Here is a 21,157-nt window from a genome sequence, read left to right as displayed (position 1 = left end):
TGTACAGTTCTATGTTCATTGAAAGTCAGGAATATTTGGGGATCTTGTGATGAGGAGCTTGGCTCTGATCTACATCTGCATGGTCTAGTGATAGTTTTTTTAAAAATAATATTTTAATTGAATTTTACATATATTTCACATATACAAATAAACAATAATAATAATTAAACTAAATAGTAAAACACGTCCTCATATTTTTCACAATCATCAAAGGAAAAGAGATATAACATTTCACATACTTCACATATTTAATAAAGAAATAAAATAAAAACACATCAGAAAAAAAACTGTAGAAGCACTCAACCACACACAGCTATTTCAAAATGACTGTGCACTTTGACGTCCAAGAAACTCCAGTAAAGGTTTCCACACGTTTTCAAATTCTCCTGCCCTTCCCCTGGTTATGTAAGTCAGTCTCTCCAATACAATACAAGCTGCCATCTCCTTCACCCATACAAGTATCGAAGGTATATCCATTTTTCTCCAAGAAAAAGCTATCATCTTCCTGGCCTGGAAGAGTCCAAAGTCAATTAAAATTGACTGTTTTGGACTAACAGTGAAGTTCTTTGTATAGATACCTAGCTCACACATTTTTGCTTGGTGAGGCACCTTTACTCCAACAATCTCAGATATAGTCTGAACAACTGTTTTCCAGTATTTTTTAAATTTTGGACAGTCCCATACACAGTGAAACAGAGAACCGTTTTCTTCTAAACATTTAACACAAGTGTCCGGGATGTCAGGGGATCAATGGTTCAGTTTGACCAGGGTAATATAAGTTCTCATTAACCATTTGTATTGTAGTAGCTTCATTATCATATTAATCGATTGTTTTTGGGATTCTAAGCATGCCATTTCCCACTCAGTTTCTTGTATGTCCTCTTGAACATCCAGTCTCCATGCCTCCAGTCTGTCAATGGTGGACTCCTTATCATATGACGTCAAAGCTGTAGCGAATAAAGAAATCTGACTCCTCCCCTTTAGGTTTGGAAGTGTGAGATTTTCAAGAGGTGATAGTGGTGGTTCAGATATTAAATGCTTATATTTTGATAATATGGAATGTCTCAGTTGCAAATATTTTAAAGTATTTTTTTTTAGGAATATGGTATGTCTGACACAATTGATCAAATGTAATAAGATTACCATTTATATAAAGGTCCTCTATTTTCTGCACACCTTTGGCTGCCCAGATTCTGAAACCACCATCTGCTCTTCCTGCCCTGAAGTATGTCTTGCCCCATATTGCGGAAAAGCGAGAGATGGGAGGAGTATCTTTGATATGCTTTGTACCAGATGTCAATAGTATATTTGAGGAAAGGGTTCTCAGTTGTTCTTTTCAGATTTCTTGGATCTGCAGAGTATAGATAGAGCTTTAATTGGAGGTTTGGTACTGATGCCTGTTCAATATTCACCCAGGCTGGAAGGGCCTCCACTGAGAAATAAAACATTGCAGAACGTAACTGAGCAGACCAATAATACCATTTCAGGTTTGGTAGCCGTAGCCCTCCCCTTTCATAAGGCAGGTCTAGCAGCCTAAGTCTCAGTCTAGATGTTTTATTATTCCAAATGAATTTACTGAAAATACTACTAAGCTTATCAAAAAATGATTTTGGTAGTGGGAGAGGAAGTGATTGAAAAAGGTATAGAAATTTTGGTAATATATTCATTTTGATCATGTTTATACGGCCAATCATTGATATGGGCATTGTTATCCATCAATCCAATGTCTCCTTCGCTTCGTCCACTAGTGGATCATAGTTTGTTGGGACGATCGTTTTAATTTCAGGGGCAATTTTGACACCAGGGCAGGTAAATCCTTCCTTTGCATTTATAAATGGGGTTTTTATGACTGGTTTCAGTCTTTCTTCTTTGTTCAAAAATAGTATTGATGATTTTGAGTTGTTAATGTTATAACCAGAGAACTGCCCAAACAATTCAATCTGTTGCATTAAGTTTGGAATACTGATGGATAAATTTGTTTAAAAAAAAGAATCATGTTGTCAGCATATAAGGATATTGTATGTTCCTGTTCTCCTAGCTGGATGCCTGACAGGCCGGTCTGCGTTCTTATCGCCACAGCCAGGGGGTCTATGGCCAATATAAACAACATCGGTGACAAAGGACATCCCTGGCGAGTAGGTTGCTCCAAGATGACTGGTTTAGAAACTATACTATTTTTTAAGACATTGGCAATTGGGTTTGTATATAAAATATGAATCCATTTAAGGAAGTTCTTTCCAAATCCAAATCTAGGCAATACATTAAACAAATATGGCCATTCTGTTCTATCGAAGGCCTGCCAAGCATCCAGTGAAAATACTGCTGTGTCTTTAGTGTCAAATTTTTCATGAATTATGTTAAGAAATCTTCTAATACTATGAAATCCTTGGCGTTATTGCACAAAACCATTCTGATCATTATGAACTAGATGTGGGATATAAGGATCTAATCTTGCTAAGGCTTTACACAGTGGTTTTGTGTCTGATCCAATTAGACTTATCAGTCTAAATGAGGAACATTCTGTCGGCGGTTTGCCTGGTTTCAAGATCAGCGTTATCATTGCCAGCCTTAAGGCAGGTGGGAGAGTTCCATTCCAGTAAGATTCGTCATACATATTGAAGAGTGGGACTAGTAATTTTTCTTGAAATGTTTTGTAGAATTCAATTGGTAGGCTGTCAGGCCCTGGCACTTTACCACTGTTAATATTTTGGATAGCTTGTGATAACTCTTCGATCGTTATACCTCTATCTAACTCCTTTTCTTCATCTTCTGTCAGTGTCTGGAATTGAAACTGATCAAGAAATGTGTCCTGTTCTTCTGAGGCTTGGGGGCATTCTGATCTATATACATGTTCATAAAATTCTCTAAAACTGTTATTAATTTCCAATGGGTCTACTGTTAGGCTTCCTGAAGAGTTTACTATACTGTTAATTGCTCTATCAGACTGTATTTTTTTAATTTTCCATGCAAAAAGTTTCCCAGCTTTTTCTCCTTGATCGTAATAAGATTGCTTCAGCCACATTAAACTTTTTGCAGCTTTATCAGCAGATAATTTATTATATTTGGCTCTTAAAAGTAGCAGATCTCTTTGTTTTGTTGGATTATCCCTTTCATTTAAGTTCTATCTCTGAAGATTTGTTTTACCAAAGTTTCCATCTCTATTTTTTGTTGTTTGGCCTTGGAGCTTGTATAACTGATGACTTCTCCTCTTAATATATGCCTTGCACGCCTCCCATCTCATGCTGGCACTAGTTTGATCTGTATTTAACTCAAAATAACTATCTATTATAGTTCCCACAAATTTAACAAGGTCTAGGTTTTGTAGCCATTTCACCTGAAATCGCCATTTAGGGGGACTGTGAATAAATTTCTCTTTATGAATACTTAATGAAATAGCAGCATGGCCACTTATTACTATGCTATCATACCAGCAACTTTTAATCTTTGATAAGAGCTCTCTTGAGACAAGAAAATAATCAATACGAGAATGAGATTTACATGAATGACAAGAGTATTATATTTTGCCAGGGTTTTGTTCTCTCCATACTTCAGCCAAATTTATTGTTTAAGTAACCAAATGTGTTAGAACATAGAACAGTACAGCACAGTACAGGCCCTTCGGCCCACATTGTTGTGCCGACCCTCAAACCCTGCCTCTCATATAACCCCCCACCTTAAATTCCTCCAGATACCGTACCTGTCTAGTAGACTCTTAAATTTCACTAGTGTATCTGCCTCCACCACTGACTCAGGCAGTGCATTCCACGCACCAACCACTCTCTGAGTAAAAAACCTTCCTCTAATATCCCCCTTGAACTTCTCACCCCTTACCTTAAAGCCATGTCCCCTTGTATTGAGCAGTGGTGCCCTGGGGGAAGAGGTGCTGGCTATCCACTCTATCTATTCCTCTTAATATCTTGTATACCTCTATCATGTCTCCTCTCATCCTCCTTCTCTCCAAAGAGTAAAGCCCTAGCTCCCTTAATCTCTGATCATAATCCATACTCTCTAACCCAGGCAGCATCCTGGTAAATCTCCTCTGTACCCTTTCCAATGCTTCCACTTCCTTCCTATAGTGAGACGACCAGAAATGGACAAGGTACTCCAAGTATGGCCTAACCAGAGTTTTATAGAGCTGCATCATTACCTTGAAACTCTTAAACTCTATCCCTCGACTTATGAAAGCTAACACCCCATAAGCTTTCTTAACTACCCTATCTACCTGTGAGGCAACTTTCAGGGATCTGTGGACATGTACCCCCAGATCCCTCTGCTCCTCCACACTACCAAGTATCCTGCCATTTACTTTGTACCCTGCCTTGGAGTTTGTCCTTCCAAAGTGTACCACCTCATACTTCTCTGGGTTGAACTCCATCTGCCACTTCTCAGCCCACTTCTGCATCCTATCAATTTCTCTCTGCAATCTTCGACAATCCTCTACACGATCTACACCACCAACCTTTGTGTCGTCTGCAAACTTGCTAACCCACCCTTCTACCCCCACATTCAGGTTATTAATAAAAATCACGAAAAGTAGAGGTCCCAGAACAGATCCTTGTGGGACACCACTAGTCACAACCCTCCAATCCGAATGTACTCTCTCCACCACAACCCTCTGCCTTCTGCAGGCAAGCCAATTTTGAATCCACCTGGCCAAACTTCCCTGGATCCCATGCCTTCTGACTTTCTGAATAAGCCTACCGTGTGGACCTTGTAAAATGCCTTACTAAAATCCATGTAGATCACATCCACTGCACTACCCTCATCTATATGCCTGGTCACCTCCTCAAAGAACTCTATCAGGCTTGTTAGACACGATCTGCCCTTCACAAAGCCATGGTCCCTGATCAGACCATGATTCTCTAAATGTCTATAGATCCCATCTCCAAGAATCTTTTCCAACAGCTTTCCCACCACAGACATAAGGCTCACTGGTCTATAATTACCCGGACTATCCTTACTACCTCTTTTGAACAAGGGGACAACTTTTGCCTCCCTCCAATTTTCCGGTACCATTCCCATAGACAACGAGGACATAAAAATCCTAGCCAGAGGCTCAGCAATCTCTTCCCTCGCCTTGTGGAGCAGCCTGGGGAATTATCTGGCCCTGGGGACTTATCTGTCCTAATGTATTTTAATAACTCCAACACCTCCTCTGCCTTAATATCGACATGCTCCAGAACATCAACCTCACTCATGTTGTCCTCACCATCATCAAGTTCCCTCTCATTGGTGAATACTGAGAGAAGTATTCATTGAGAACCTTGTTCACTTCCATAGCCTCCAGGCACATCTTCCCACCTTTATCTCTAATTGGTCCTACTTTCACTCCTGGCATCCTTTTTTTCTTCACATAATTGAAGAATGCCTTGGGGTTTTCCTTTACCCCACTCGCCAAGGCCTTCTCATGCCCCTTGCTCTTCTCAGCCCCTTTTTAAGCTCATTTTTTGCTACCCTATATTCCTCAATAGATCCCTCTGACCCTTGCTTCCTAAACCTCATGTATGCTGCCTTCTTCCACCTGACTAGATTTTCCACCTCACTTGTCACCCATGGTTCCTTCACCCTACTGTTCTTTATCTTCCTCACCGGGACAAATTTATCCCTAACATCCTGCAAGAGATCTCTAAACATTGACCACATGTCCATAGTACATTTCCCTGCAAAAACATCATACCAATTCACACCCGCAAGTTCTAGCCTTATAGCCTCAATTTGCCCTTCCCCAATTCAAAATTTTCCTGTCCTCTCTGAATCTATCCTTTTCCATGATAATGCTGAAGGCCAGGGAGTGGTGGTCACTGTCCCCCAGATGCTTACCCACTGAGAGATCTGTGACCTGACCTGGTTCTTTACCTAGTACTAGATCTAGTATGGCATTCCCCCTAGTCGGCCTGTCCACATACTGTGACAGGAATCCATCGTGGACACACTTAACAAACTCTGCCCTGTCCAAACACTTGGAGCTAATCAGGTGCCCGCCAATCAATATTAGGGAAGTTAAAGTCACCCATGATAACAACCCTGTTATTTTTGCCCATTTTCCCCATGCGTATGATGGAGCAGATTTAATATTTGTCTCTAGTTTGAAGTCTCAAATAATCAAGAGTAGGTAATTATTGTTCAGTTCCTATAAATATGAGTGCAAGGTGGCAGTCTGACTTGACTATGTTATTACCATTTTCTCTTTCCTACTCATGACCTCATCATTGCCAAATTAAACCTGACTTGTGTAATCCCGGAAGGAAGAATGCTCTTTCAGCTAGAAGTAATTATGTGCAATCAGCTGATTTGGAAGATTGGGTTATGGCCTACAGATTATAAACAAAACCCGTTGGTTGTACTGAAGTATAACTTGATTTAACACAATGTGCATTGCCCTCCAAATGCAGTGTTGGCAGTCAGATCTTTATAAAGGAGTTAACTAAATTAAAATAGTTAAATGTAAAATTGAGCCTGGCAGGCAAGGAGATATTTTGCACATGCATTATAGGAGCTAGAACCATTTTAATTGTCTCTGGTTTCTCTGGCTCAGCTGGTCAACTGGATTCTGAGATTAGATGCATCTAGCAGAAAAGTCACCTGGAAGCAGTTGCATCCTTTAGATTGTGCACCGCAGAATTGGTCAGTCAAAAGGAAGGCGCTAATGAAAGGGACAAATGTCGGGATCCATAGAGTATTGTTGCAGGACCTTCGACCATTGGGCCTGCCCAGCAGGTATGAGGTATGGCAGCTAGTGGGTGCATAAGACCGCTGACAGGTTGACCACATTGGCCACGGAGGACAAGGAAGGTGGGTAACATGGGATTGTTTTACGGACTGAGAAACACAGTGGGAATAAAATGATTGTTTGAATGGGAGGTTATACTGGGGTGCGGCAGGGACTGGTACTCTGGCTGTAGCTGTTCACAATCTAAACGAATGATTTAGAGTAGAGATTGAAGTGCAATATGTTCAAGGCGGGTCGTACCAAGTGAGCTGCTACTGTTAGTTGTAAGGAAAATGCGGAGAGACTTCCCAGAGACTGAGCATGGGAATGATCCTTGGAATAAGGGTCAATGTAAGAGTGTTTGATGGCTCTGGGCCTGTACTTGCTGGACCTTAGAAGATGAATGGAGAACTCATTGAAACCTATTGAATATTGAAAACCCTTGTTCTGGTCTAATTCTGCTCCGATGTCTTGTGTCCTCTTCTGTTGAGAGAACAAGGTATATATAGTTGGTGTAAGAAAGTGACATTGAGGTTAGTGATCAGTGATGAACTTGCTGTTTACTGTAAAAAGGGGGTGGGACTGCTGGTTGGCTTACTTCTAGTCATGCTCTTGTGTTAATGTTCCAAAACAAAACCAATAGACCAAAGATCCATATGCAGAACTGGTGGTACCAGTGAGAGATTGTAACATGCTCAAAAGGAATGGAGGATAAAGTTGCTCTACTTTAAAATTAATGTTTTCTTTTGTTGTTAGGCTGTGGAAAGCCTGGTCCACACCCAGCTGTCGAGGCAGTGCATCGAGTTTCTAGACCGCTACGTTGTACAGCAGATAAACAGCAGTTTGGAGAGGGGTAATGAAGAGGTAGTTCATGCCTTCATCCTGGTACACACCAAGCTCCTGACTTTATTTTCAAGGTGACATGGTTTGTGATTAATTTTATATTCTCATTCTAAAACATGTATTTTTGTTAATCAGATTACAGTCAACAGTTGCATCATGTAGACTGAGTTTCCGTTTATGACCTGTGTCAAGTTCACTTATTTATAGTTTAGCTACAGCAATGTGTTGCTAATACAGAACTTGCAAAGGTCTCTTTCCATTGCTGCCATTTAATAACTCTTGCTCAAAGTGTACCAGTGTGGCTCTTGGTGAGGCAATTGCTAAAATTGTCTTTGATAAGCTTGACGATTCTGCATTCAGGTTCATAGTGCGGGGGATAGTGTTAGAGAGTGGAATTGAGATCGCATCTCATTTCATGGCAGTGCAGAGTCAAAGGTCAACCCCACCCCCTCACCAGATTCTGAGAAGCTCTGGATACTTGCTAAATCAATTACACTATCAAGTTTCACCACCCTTAACCATACATCCTTGGAATGTGGGAGGAAACTGGAGCACCCGGAGGAAACCCACATGGTTACAGGGAAAACGTACAAGCTCCTTGCAGACAGTGGTGGGAATTGAACCGTGATTGGTGGTCCCTGGCACTGCAAAGCGATTGTCTTAACAGCTACGCTACTATGCCACCTGGGAATTCATTGTTGCTAAGGGTCGGTTGTTGTCTGCTAAAGTGCTAAATTTTGAAAGATTCATTTTGTTTTTACGCTTTACATTTTGAAAAGTTGTTAGGAGAAGGTTAGACCATAAAACAAAGGAGTAGAATTAGGCCATTCAGTCTAAGTCTGTTTTGCCATTCCACCTCGGCTGATTTATTTTCCATCTCAGCTGCCTTCTCTCTGTAACCATTAACACCCTTACTAATCAAGAGCCTAACAACCTCCACTTTAAATATACCCAGTGACTTGCCCTCCGTAGCCACATGTGCCAATAAATTCCAAAGATTCCCCATCCTTTGGCTAAAGACATTCTTCCTCCTCCTCCTCTCTATTCTAAAGTCTTATTTTTCCGAGGCTGTGCCCTCTGGTCTGAGATTCCTGCACTACAGGAAACATCCCCTCTCTGTCAACTCTATCTAGGCCTTTCAATATTCAATAGGTTTCAATGAGATCCCCGCCACTGTTCTCTAAACATCAGCAAGTACAGGCCCAAAGCCATCATACATTCTTCTTATGATAACCCTTTCATCCCCATGATTGTACTTGTGAGCCTCTTCTGGGCACATCCTTTCTCAGGTGACCTGCTCACAATACTCCAAGTACGATCTGACCAATTCATTTTAAAACCTCTCTGTAATCTTCAGCCTTGGGGTTAGTGTCGGATCATAATGATGTGCTCTTCAAAAGAAAGTAAATTTGTCACTTTGGCAACCTGTTTAAATTGGGGGGGGGGGAATAGGAAATCTTCCTCTTAGATCCTGCTTCCAAGGTTTGCCAACATGCAAATAAACTTGGCTCCACCTCTACAGTTTCAAATCACAAACAAAAGAAAACCTGCAGATGCTGGAAGTCCGAGTAACACACACAAAATGCTGGAGGAACACAGCAGGCCAGGCAGCACCCATGGGGGGGCGTTGGGGGGGGGAGTGCAGTTGATGTTTCAGGTCGAAACGTCGACTGTACATCTTTCCATAGATGCTGCCTGGCCTGCTGAGTTCCTCCAGAATTTTGTGTGTGTTACTGTTTCTACAATTTCAATTCACCTTCCTCTGAAGGGTTAGATACTAGGGAGTGATTCTGCAGCTCTCTTACTGTATCTTGGCTTTATTATGTGAGCTTAAATTAGACACTTCAATTAGGTCTCTGTTCAGACAGCACCGCTGTTTTCTCCCTTACCTCCCTCATAGTTCCGCCTCCTTCTACTATTGTTCTCCTGCCAATCACCTCCCTGCTTCCCCTCCCCCACCCCTTTGTCTTAAAAATTACTGTTTTTTTCAACTACCAGCATTCTTCAAACCCTCCCCAAAGTTCTTCCTTCAGTCCTGACGAAGGGTTTCGGCCCGAAATGTCGACTAATCTTTTCAACTGAGGCTGACTGACCTGCTGAGTTCCTCCAGCGCATTGTGAGTGTTCCTTTGACAACAGCATCTGCAGATTATTTTGTGTTTGCTGTTTTCTCATCCCAGGTCCATGGGTTAATGTTCACTCTGTGCTGTGCTTCATATTATTTACTCCTCCCAAAGCTCAAAGTTAAATGTGGTGTTGTGTTTCTTAACCCGCTGAAGTAAGTTAACTCATTACAGGCTCGTTACAATTGAGCTGTGAACGCTCTGTGCAATTGATTTAATTTTTTTTAATTGACTGGTAGAAAACAAGAACCAATACCACACTATGTATTTCATCTCCCAAGTCGGAAAATTGGGATAGCCTGCATGACTGTTGGTTGCATCTTTCTCTCAAAGACACACCTGGCAATCAATGTATGATTAGTAATTGTGATTTAGAAAGACTACCTAAGCTTCAGATGTTATAACTCTGCCATTTTTTTTTCCTGTTCTTTTTGCCTCTGCAGTCATAATGTCAGTTCCATGAAGCCTTCAGACTTGCTGTCACTTATTTTGATTGTTCAAGATATGTACCCGAATGGTGACAATCTGCAAACACTAACTGACAAGGTAGGCACGAGAGAGACTGCAGACGCTGGAGATCTGCAGCAGCACATAAGGGAGCAGGATGGACATGGGTAGTCAACATTTCGGGTCAGGATCCCCCATTCTTCGAGGTAAAGAGACCCAACCCAAAACTGTCCATTTCCCGTTGTGGATGCTGCCTGACGCACTGAGGTCCTCCATCTCCTCTGTCTGTTGGCAGGACACGGATTCCGATCATTGCTCAGCACTTCAAGACATGGGGCGTAGAAATGGAAAAAGCAGCAAAAGTAACGACAATAGAAAATTATTTCACACTTTGAGTTACAAAAACAAAATGGTAGAAACTGCAGACTCTTTGTGTCCTCCTCTGAAATCTCCTTCTCACTGAGGTAGTGTCAGCGAATTTGGTTGCAGTAAATTGGGTCCTTTTATCTAACTGTCATTATCATTAACATTGACCGCAAACTGTTATTTAATCACTATCTTAATCTAAATTTTAGATAAATTCTATCTAAATTTACTCCTATTATAGCCCTCATTATTACCCTGTAACTGCACTTTAAACCACTTTTAATGCTGTTCACGGTGTAAATGTATGCTCTTATTGACGGATTTATGCACATTTTATCCCATATCATGGCTTTGTGCGTGGTAGGTCATTTTTGACCAATCTATTGGAGTTTTTTGAGGAGGTTACCAGGAAAGTGGATGAAGGGAAGGCAGTGGATATTGTATACATGGACTTCAGTAAGGCCTTTGACAAGATCCCGCATGGGAGGTTAGTTAGGAAAATTCAGTCGCTAGGTATACATGGAGAGGTGGTAAATTGGATTAGACATTGGCTTGATGGAAGAAGCCAGAGAGTGGTGGTAGAGAATTGCTTCTCTGAGAGGAGGCCTGTGACTAGTGGTGTGCCACAGGGATCAGTGCTGGGTCCATTGTTATTTGTCATCTATATCAATGATCTGGATGATAATGTGGTAAATTGGATCAGCAAGTTTGCTGATGATACAAAGACTGGAGGTGTAGTAGACGGTGAGGAAGGTTTTCAGAGCCTGCAGAGGGACTTGGACCAGCTGGAAAAATGGGCTAAAAAATGGCAGATGGAGTTTAATACTGACAAGTGTGAGGTCTTGCACGTTGGATGGACAAACCAACGTAGAACATACAGGGTTAATGGTAAGGCACTGAGGAGTGCAGTGGAACAGAGGGATCTGGGAATACAGATACAAAATTCCCTAAAAGTGGCGTCACAGGTAGATAGGTTCGTAAAGAGAGCTTTTGGTACATTGGCCTTTATTAATCAAAGTATTGAGTATAAGAGCTGGAATGTTATGATGAGGTTGTATAAGGCATTGGTGAGGCCGAATCTGGACTATTGTGTTCAGTTTTGGTCACCAAATTACAGGAAGGATATAAATAAGGTTGAAAGAGTGCAGAGAAGGTTTACAAGGATGTTGCCGGGACTTGAGAAACTCAGTTACAGAGAAAGGTTGAATAGGTTGGGACTTTATTCCCTGGAGTGTAGAAGAATGAGGGGAGATTTGATAGAGGTATATAAAATTATGATGGGTATAGATAGAGTGACTGCAAGCAGGCTTTTTCCACTGAGGCAAGGGGAGAAAAAAACCAGAGGACATGGGTTTAGGGTGAGGGGGGAAAAGTTTAAAGGGAACATTAGGGGGGGCTTCTTCACACAGAGAGTGGTGGGAGTATGGAATGAGCTGCCAGATGAGGTGGTAATTGCGGGTTCTTTTTTAACATTTAAGAATAAATTGGACAGATACATGGATGGGAGGTGTATGGAGGGATATGGTCCGTGTGCAGGTCAGTGGGACTAGGCAGAAAATGGTTCAGCACAGCCAAGAAGGGCCAAAAGGCCTGTTTCTGTGCTGTAGTTTCTATGGTTTCTATCTGTACTCACACCTCCAACTTTATTTTTATATAGTCATAGTCATACTTTATTGATCCCGGAGGAAACTGGTTTTCATAACAGTTGCCCATAAATAATAAATAGTAATAGAACCATAAATAGTTAAATAGTAATCTTCAACGTGTTACGGTGAGAAAAAAAATACAACAAATAATTAAGTTAAAAAGTTTAAAAGTAAGAAACTACAGAGCAACTATAACCGGCTGTATGCACGACCGGCGCATGCGCACAAACAATAATTTATTCTTTATAATTATTGAATGTTGCTTTTTTTTTGGTTGCATGTCATGCCCTGATCAACACCACAAATGAACTTGATCCTTGATTCTTGAAGCCATTCCAACTAATTCCCGTGACGACCCACTTGGTCAGAACCTGCCAACTGGAAGATGACCATTTATCTCCCAGCTGCTTTCTGTTAGTTAGTTATCCATACAAGTGTATCGTCTCCAATACTATTACAGGTCCTCCTCTGGCCTGTGAATTGTTTGTAATCAGGACAATTTGCAAGTCATAAATTGGAATTTATGTACTGAGATACTTGTCTTGCAGATCAATTTGTTTCACTGCATTGAGGTAATACAAGGTAAAACACGAGCCATACAGAATGAAGTGCGGTAGATGCAGAGAGAGTGCAGTGCAGTCAGCCAATAAGGTGCAAGATCAGAATGAGGTAGATTGTGAGATCAAGAATCCATCTTACCGTACCAGGGAATCATTCAGTAGTCTTATAACAGGAGGGTAGAAGCCATTCGTGAGCCTGGTGGGATGTGCTTTCAGACTTTTGTACCTGCAGTCTGATGGGAAAGGGGAGAAGAGAGAATGTCCAGGGGACTGCAAACAGAGTCCACATACAGCAGAGATGTCTGGAGTCCCAGAGCAGCCAGCAAATCATCCCGTCAATTTCCCAAATGTATGTATGGGTTATACGTAGTGAGACGTTCATGGCTGGGGTGGATGTATACGTCTTAAACAATAAATCTTTCTATATAAGAAGGTCTGCAGATGCTGACACACAAAGCAACACACACAATAGACAATAGGTGCAGGGGTAGGCCATTCGGCCCTTCGAGCCAGCACAGCCATTTATTGTGATCATGGCTGATCATCCACAATCAGTACCCCGTTCCTGCTTTCTCCTCATATCCCTTGACTCTGCAATCATCAAGAGCTTTATCTAACTCTTTCTTGAAAGCATCCAGGGAATTGGCCTCCACTACCTTCTGAGGCAGAGCATTCCACAGATCCACAACTCTCTGGGTGAAAAAGTTTTTTCCTCAACTCAGTTCTAAATGGCCTACCCCTTATTCTCAAATTGTGGCCTCTGGTTCTGGACTCCCCCAACATCGGGAATATGTTTCCTGCTTCTAGTGTGTCCAATCCCTTAATAATCTTCACACACAGAATGCTGGATGAATTCAACAGGTCAGGCAGCATCTGTGGAACAGAGTAAACAGTTAATGTTTCAGGCCAAGACCCTTCTTCAGGACTGAGAAGGAAAGGGGAAGATGCCGGAGTAAAGGGGTAGGAGAAGGGGAAAGGGGCTAGCTGGAAGGTGATAGGTGAAGTCAGGTGGGTTCTAAGGTGCCTTTCCTACAGCCTCTTGGAAATCTAATTAGGTAGAATGTACTGATTTTTCTTTCATCGTATCACAGTTCCTGTGTTTAACTGCGTTGTTTCCTGTTGCCTCTTCCTTAATCGATTCTGCCTTTTTCCCCAATTCCCAATTTCAGACTAACCAAATTTGAGGTTTTGCCTTCCTATTTTCAATATGGGCATTAACTCTGGAGAACTGTGAATCACAAAGGTAGTGTTCCATGTTCTATAATGACCATTATGAAAATCCTAAAATAATTAGTGAAAGTACAAAGTAACTGGAAAAACCTGAAAGAAGAAGCGTAGTGTGGCAGATATTCAGCATGTTCGCACTAACCTAGAGAGATGGGCTGAAGGGCCTGTTTCTGTGCTGTAGTGGTCTATGACATTATGAATGTTTCAGGTCAAAGACCTTCCATCACAAACGGGAGATTTTAGTTTTCAAATAAAAACGAAGGCAGTTGTGACTTGATTTGGAAATCTGAAGATTTGTTCCAACAGAATTCGGAGAAAACTGCGGAAACGAAAGGATTTGATACCACTGGGCGGTCACCTGCTGCACAAGGAGAAGGTATGTTTGGAGCAGCTCGTACAACAAATCTCTGTCAGGATCTGCTCTCCATTGTGTTGTGTGCTTTGCCTTGAGGACAGCCAAGCAGCCATCCCACTTAATTTTGGAAAAACTTTTATCTATTTAGCCGTCACGCAGAGCAGGCTTTTCCAGAGCAAGGAGTGGTGGCGCCCAGCACCCCCCTATTTAACCCTAACCTAATCACAGCGTAATTTACAATGACCAATTAACCTACTAACTGGTACGTCTTTGAACTGTGAGAGGAAACCCACACTCTCACAGGAAGAACGTACAAACTTTCCTACAGAGGATGCCAGAATTGAGCTGCGAGCTCTCTCGCCTCAAGGTGCAATAGCGTTGTGCTAACCGCTATGCTCCTGTGTCCTCCTCTTCTATTCTTTTTACCTTATCCCGTGGAGCCATCATCGCCTTACTCGGGCTCAGGCACCAACTCTCGCTCAAATGTTCATCCTCCAAGCAACTGTCTGTGTGGAGTTTGCATGCCTCCTTCCTGTGACTGTATGGCTGTCTTCCCACATCCCATAGGAATGCAGGCAGACAAATTAATTGGCCACTAAAAGTTGCCCCTAGTGTATCGGTGAGTGATAAAATCTTGGTGGGTGGGTGAGGGAGGGGGTGTTTTTAGGAACTGTGTGGAGAATAAATTAAGGTTAGTTTGGATTTTGTTTTAAGATTGGGGTGAATTCCCAACACTGTCTGTAAAGAGTCTGAACGTTCTCCCTGTGACTGTGTCGGTTTCCTCCGGGTGCTCTGGTTTCCTCCCTTATTCCAAAGATGTGTTAATTAGAATTATTTGCGCACAATCCTATTAGGCAGGCTAAACTGGCGCAGGATGCATGTTGAAAATTGCAGGCTGCTCCCAGCCCATCCTCGGACTGTGTTGGTTGTTGATGCAAATGATGCGTTTCATGGTATTGTGTGTGTTGATGTACATGTGACAAATAAAGCCATTAAGGATTAGTGTATGTGAACATTGGGCACAGACTTGATGGGCTGAAAGACCTTTTTAGTCTTGTGTGACTGACACGCATTCTATAATGCAGAACTAATGTAGAACTAATTTCATTGGACTGTATGCATTGATGTACGTATGACAAATAAAGCCAATAAGGATTCGTGTAAATGGATATTTGGCACAGCCTTGATGGGCTGAAGGGCCTTTTTAGTCTTGTGTGACTCTGCATTCTATGAGGCAGAACTAATATAACCCTCTAGTTTGACTGCAGCAAAATTAAAATCTGAAATTAGCCTAGTTAGCACGACTGTCACAGTTTCAACAAATGTTCTGTGACCGCTCTCTTCACATAGATGGCAGCAATGTTCAGAATTGAAGCAAAGCTGCTGGAGCCATGAGAGAGCAGCTCTCCCATCTGTATCACAGTGCTGCCCATGTGGAGAATAAGGTCTTGGTGTCTGTGATGTTACTGTGGACAGCGCCTGTGCATGGCGATGATGAGATTGTATTTGGCATCATTCCTCTTCTGGATGAGTTGGCTGACTGAAAGTTATTTGGAGGATACACATTTGGGTAAGAGTCAGTGTGACGGTGTAAGGAATTGATAGATGCATGAGCTGAGCAGGAAGGTAGAGCAAAGATGTACTCCTTCACTGCTACATTGTGAACGACGGGAGCTGGCTCGTGCCTGCTGTCTCGTTTTTACCAATAGGACTGGGAGTTTATTTTGGTAATCCCCAGGCTGCAATTTATCTACAGTACCTATAGAAAGTATCCACTCCCGCTTGGAAGTTTTCATATTTTATTGTTTTACAACATTGAATCACCGTGGATTTAATTTGACTTTTTTGACACTGATCAACAGAAAGGACTCTTTTGTGTCAAAGTGAAAACAGATTTCTACAAATTGGTCTAAATTTATTAATAATTAAACACAAAATAATTACTCACCCCCTTCAAGTCAGTATTTAGTAGATGCACCTTTGGCAGCAATTACAGCCTTGAGTCTGTGTGGATAAGTCTCTGTCAGCTTTGCACATCTGGACACTGCAGTTCTTCCCCATTCTTCTTTACAAAACTGCTCAAGCTCTGTCAGATTGCAAGGGGATCATGAGTGAACAGCCCTTTTCAATTCCAGCCACAAATTCTCAATTGGATTGAGGTCTGGACTCCAACTTGGCCCCTCCAGGACATTGACTTTGTCGTTAAGCGACTCCTGTGTAGCTTTGGCTTAATGCTTGGGGTCATTGTCTTGCTGGAAAACACATCTTTTCCCAAGTCACAGTTCCCTTGCAGACTGCATCAGGATTTCCCTGTATTTTGCTGCATTCATTTTACCCTCTACCTTCACAAGCCTTCCAGGGCCTGCTGCAATGAAGCATCCCCACAGCATGATGCAGCCACCACCATGCTTCATGGTAGGGATGGTCTGTTTTGATGATATGCAGTATAGCATTTAGTCTGATGGCCAAAATGCCTAGTCTAGTCCCCTTGCTTGGTCACTCCGTTTTTGAGGACGGCCTGCTCTAGGCAGATTTACAGCTGAGCCATATTCTTTCCATTTCTTGATTGACTAAACTGTACTCCAAGGGATACTCAGTGACTTGGAAATTTTCTTGTATCCATCTCCTGACTTGTGCTTTTCAATAACCTTTTTGCAGAGTTGCTCGGAGTGTTCTTTTTGTCATCTTGGTGTAGTTTTTGCCAGGATACTGACTCACCAGCAATTGGACCTTCCAGATACAGGTGTATTTTTACTACAATCAATTGAAACACCTTGACTGCACACAGGCCTCCAAAACCAGATCTCCATTTAACTAATGTGACTTCTAAGACCGATTGGCTTTAGAATTGTGATGAATTTAGAATCACAAATTTAGAATCAGTGATGATTTGGCGTGTCACATTAAAGGGAGTGAATACTTATGCAATCAAATATTTTGTTTATATTTGTAATTAATTTAGATCACTCTGTAGAGATCTGTTTTCACATTGACCAGAATCTGTTTCTGTTGATCAGTGTCAAAAAAAAAGTCAAATTAAATCCACTGTGATTTAATGTTGTAAAACAATAAAACATGAAAACTTCTGGGGGTGGTGGGGGGGTGAATACTTTTTTATAGGCACTGTAATACCTTGTCTTGTTTCTAATTGGATTAGTTTTTCTTTATCACACATACACTAAAACATAGAGAAATACATCATTTGTGTCAAGTTAAGTCAGAGAGGATTGGGCTGGGCAGCCTGCAAGGGTTACTACGCTTAAAGCACCAACATAGCATGCTCACAACTAACTGGGGGCCTTTGGAACGTGGGAGGAAACTGGAGCTCCTGGAGGAAACCCATGCGGTCATGGGGAGTACGTACAAACTCCAAACAGACAGCAGCAGGAATTGAACCGCAGTCGCTGGCGCTGTAAAATGATGCGCTAACCGCGACACCCCTGGGGCAAGTAGTTTGACTTACCGGTACAGTTTCCCAGATTCTCTTCATGTAGTGAAAATGCTTTTGTCAGTGGGATAAATTGTGTGTATTCTTTGTTTATTAGTTTTCCCCACATTTTGCTTGGTCTTTTTAAAGATTTAGATATACATTCTGGATTATTACTGTAGCTTTTTAAACAGGGTTTTTACTTTACCCTCTACAGGAGGCTCAGTGGGAAGTAGTTCACAGCGATTCACAGACCCAGTGGTACAGGTAGGCAGTAACAATTTACTTACAGGTGATCATCCAGCATCTCACTGTTATTTGAGCTGTCAGGTTGCTTGACAATGGATAACATGATAGTGCTAGATTCTACATTAAGCAGCTCTCTTCAATGGGTCCTTGGCACCTACAGACATTTTACCAGTTTGAAGTGATTAACAGAGCAGCTAGAAACAAGGAGAGGCAAGATTGTTTTGGATTTGGGGAAAAATTTTGCATTTTAAAAGCTCTTTTAAAACATAATTTACTTTGTTATTGAAGTAGCTGGCACGTGCAATTACAGTATAAGAACTAAGATTCAGTACATCATAAATGTTAGTGGCTTTTCTCTGCATATTTCAATAAGGACAGCCGTAAAAGCTGCCTTAGTTTCCAGTTCAAAGTAAATTTATTTTCAAATTAACTGTATGTCACCACATTCTACCTTGAGATTCGTTTTCTTACAGGCATTTGTAGAAAAATACAGACATACTATAGAATTTATATTAAAAAATACATAACAAAGACTAGCAAACATCCATTGTAAAATAAGGCAAATTAGGCAAATAATAAAGAAATAAGTGATAAAATAAACATTTCACACTTTATGTCAACCCATTAATCTTCAGCCCATGCTATATGGGCTAATATTATTCTGTGATTGTATGTGCAGTGACTATATGTACAGTGTTTTGCTCCTTGGAATGATGTTTTGTTTAACTCTATATGCTTGAATGGCAATAAACTTGAAATAAAGTAACATAGAAGGAAACCATTTGGCCAATAATGTCCATGTGATTCCTTTCCCTCTCCATATTTCCATGTACCTGTGGAACATGTCGTCCTAATAAACTCATTACACTGCCCCCCCACCCCCAATCCTGCCTTTTGATCTTGTTTTTCATCAACCTATGGTAGGGGAGAGTTTACAGTAGGAGATCCGCATGGTCTTAGGGGAATATGCAAGCTTCACACAGCACTCAAGATCAGATTGGAGCAAGGGCCAATTCCTGGAACTGAGGCAACAGTAGTTAATGCTTTGCCACCCTGCTTACCCAATGGCCTTATGGCAGTTCTGACTTGACTTGATAATGAAGGGGCTGCTACAGACAGAAGTAAAAATGGTCAGGTTCTTAATAAAGATTCTGCAATTGCTTGATATCTTGAGCAGCACACACAAAAAGCTGGGGGAAGGTCACACAGCATCAATGGAGGGGATTAAACAGCTGATGTTATGAGTTAAGGCCCTTCAAGTTCTTGATGATTGGCCACTCCATGAAGTCCTATGTTATGATGCTACAAATATTTGCCATTCTTTAGTCTCCAATCATGTGGTTTTCTTTTCATTGAGTGTTAATCTGTACTTTGACAAAATAGTGAACTTCACACGATAATGCCTTGTTTCCTGATGCTTAGGTTGCAAAAGGTGCCCCGCAGGCTGTTCAATCATCGCCTTCAGGGGTTTCTGCTCCCCTAAGGGTTTTCCTGGAATCCAGTTCAAAGGATAGTTATTGCCCCGTGATGCCCTACAACATGTACTGTATTTCCCTTTGGTTTGGCATCTCTCTGGTGCTGCTCAGTAAGGTAAGGACAAAGATCAAGATTAACTTTATTGACCAAACTCGTGACCAACTTTATTGACCACAGAAAAGACTGCCTGAACAGTGGGTGGAAACAACAAAACTTGCTACACTTAATCTGGTATCTAAGAGAGCCATAGACTGCTGACCTATGGATCAATATCTGGGAAGTGGCTTTATCCTAAGATTTGTTTATAGCTGGTGCGAATGTGAAGGGCTAAATGGACTATCACTGAGATAATTGGCTTTTTACACAATGATTGGTTCATTCAGAGGATGGACAGTTTAAAGATTAGCTTTTTTTTGTCACGTGTACATTGAAACATACAGTGAAGTGCATCGTTTGCAACAATGACTAAGACAGTCTGAGGATGTGCTGCGGACATAGTATGTCCACAAGTTACTAACCCCGACCTGTGCGTCTTTTGGACCTGACGAAGTCCTGACAAAGAGTCTCAGCCTGAAACGTCGACTGCACCTCTTCCTAGAGATGCTGCCTGGCCTGCTGCATTCACCAGCAACTTTGATGTGTGTTGCATGTCTTTTGGAATGTGGGAGGAAACTGGGACACCTGGAGGAAACCCAGGCAGTCATGGGGAGAGCTTACAGACTCGTTACAGACAGCGATGGAATTGACCCTCAATCTTCCAATTGTTCCTCCAAGAGGACAGGACCACAGCCTTGTTGTTGGGTTTTCCTCAATGACCCAGAAAGCTATGTTGGCTGGAGTTCGGGCTTTATGCCTTGGCTCTTGGTAGGACCACCCAAGCCAAACAGTAGAGGGCAGACAGAGAGTGGTCCACCAGACCTCCAGGTTTGGGGGTTCAGCTCAGGGCCAACAACCCTGAGTGGTAAAACAAAATTGTAACGGAAACAGCAATGAAGAATCTTTCTACATCTGAGTGCGACACTATTCCTGAGTCTCCACCCGGGACTTGCGTGACTGACTGTAGTGAAAAACAAGAGGAAGCCACTGACATGATGAAGGAAGCCCTGAACAACACCAGAGATGGAGGACCTTCATTGCTGCCCTAAATGCCAGCGGTGTATCAGGCAGAGTCCATCCTTCCAACTGCAGGCGCTGTAAAGCATTACACTAACTGCTGTGCTGCCTGTAACCTAACCATAATATATTAAATTTAGTGCATGTAATTTTGGGCAATGCCTCTTAGAAACGATCACTTTAGCCATAAATTTTCCTGCCACGTTTGTGTTTCTTCAGTAATGCTCTAGATCAGTGATGTTTTTAACTGAATGACGGGCAGCCTTGAGGGGCTTGGTAGCTCTGGCTCCAGCTTACTTGTGTACTACTTGTAATATTGAGATGACCTTATGGTTCCAAGGAATGCCCGCTATTTCATGGCATTGAGTTCAAGAATGCAATTCTGCAGGTGCGGCAAATCTTGAGCAAAGCGCACACAAGATGCTGGAGGAACTGGGCAGATCAGGGATGGAGAGGAATATACAGTTGACGGTTTTGGCCGTGACCTTTCATCAAGAGTTAAAGATTCTGGAGATTACGTTGTAAAAACCTCGTCAGGCCTTATTGTTGGAAGGGTGGCGAGGCTTTGGAAAGAGTACAGAAGAGATTTTATTAGGATGCAGTTTGGATATGAGAGC

At 41.9% G+C, this 21,157-nt stretch overlaps 1 protein-coding gene across 2 annotated transcripts in view; it reads left to right on the top strand.

The window, feature by feature from the left end:
* The window catches only part of hps1 (HPS1 biogenesis of lysosomal organelles complex 3 subunit 1), an 83,994-nt gene that overhangs the window by 25,389 nt on the left and 37,448 nt on the right, over window positions 1-21,157 (top strand). For both annotated transcript variants that reach the window (XM_063071361.1, XM_063071360.1), the window contains exons 5-9: window positions 7,466-7,626; window positions 10,118-10,220; window positions 14,227-14,296; window positions 17,920-17,969; window positions 19,374-19,541. In XM_063071361.1, the coding sequence (XP_062927431.1) occupies window positions 7,466-7,626; window positions 10,118-10,220; window positions 14,227-14,296; window positions 17,920-17,969; window positions 19,374-19,541 (552 nt within the window). The remainder of the gene's footprint in view (window positions 1-7,465; window positions 7,627-10,117; window positions 10,221-14,226; window positions 14,297-17,919; window positions 17,970-19,373; window positions 19,542-21,157) is intronic.

Source organism: Mobula hypostoma, chromosome 19 (assembly GCF_963921235.1).
Source record: "Mobula hypostoma chromosome 19, sMobHyp1.1, whole genome shotgun sequence".
NCBI classification, from domain to species: Eukaryota; Metazoa; Chordata; class Chondrichthyes; order Myliobatiformes; family Myliobatidae; genus Mobula; species Mobula hypostoma.
Note: the sequence above shows the minus strand (reverse complement) of the source record. Positions and strands in the feature narration are given on the sequence as shown.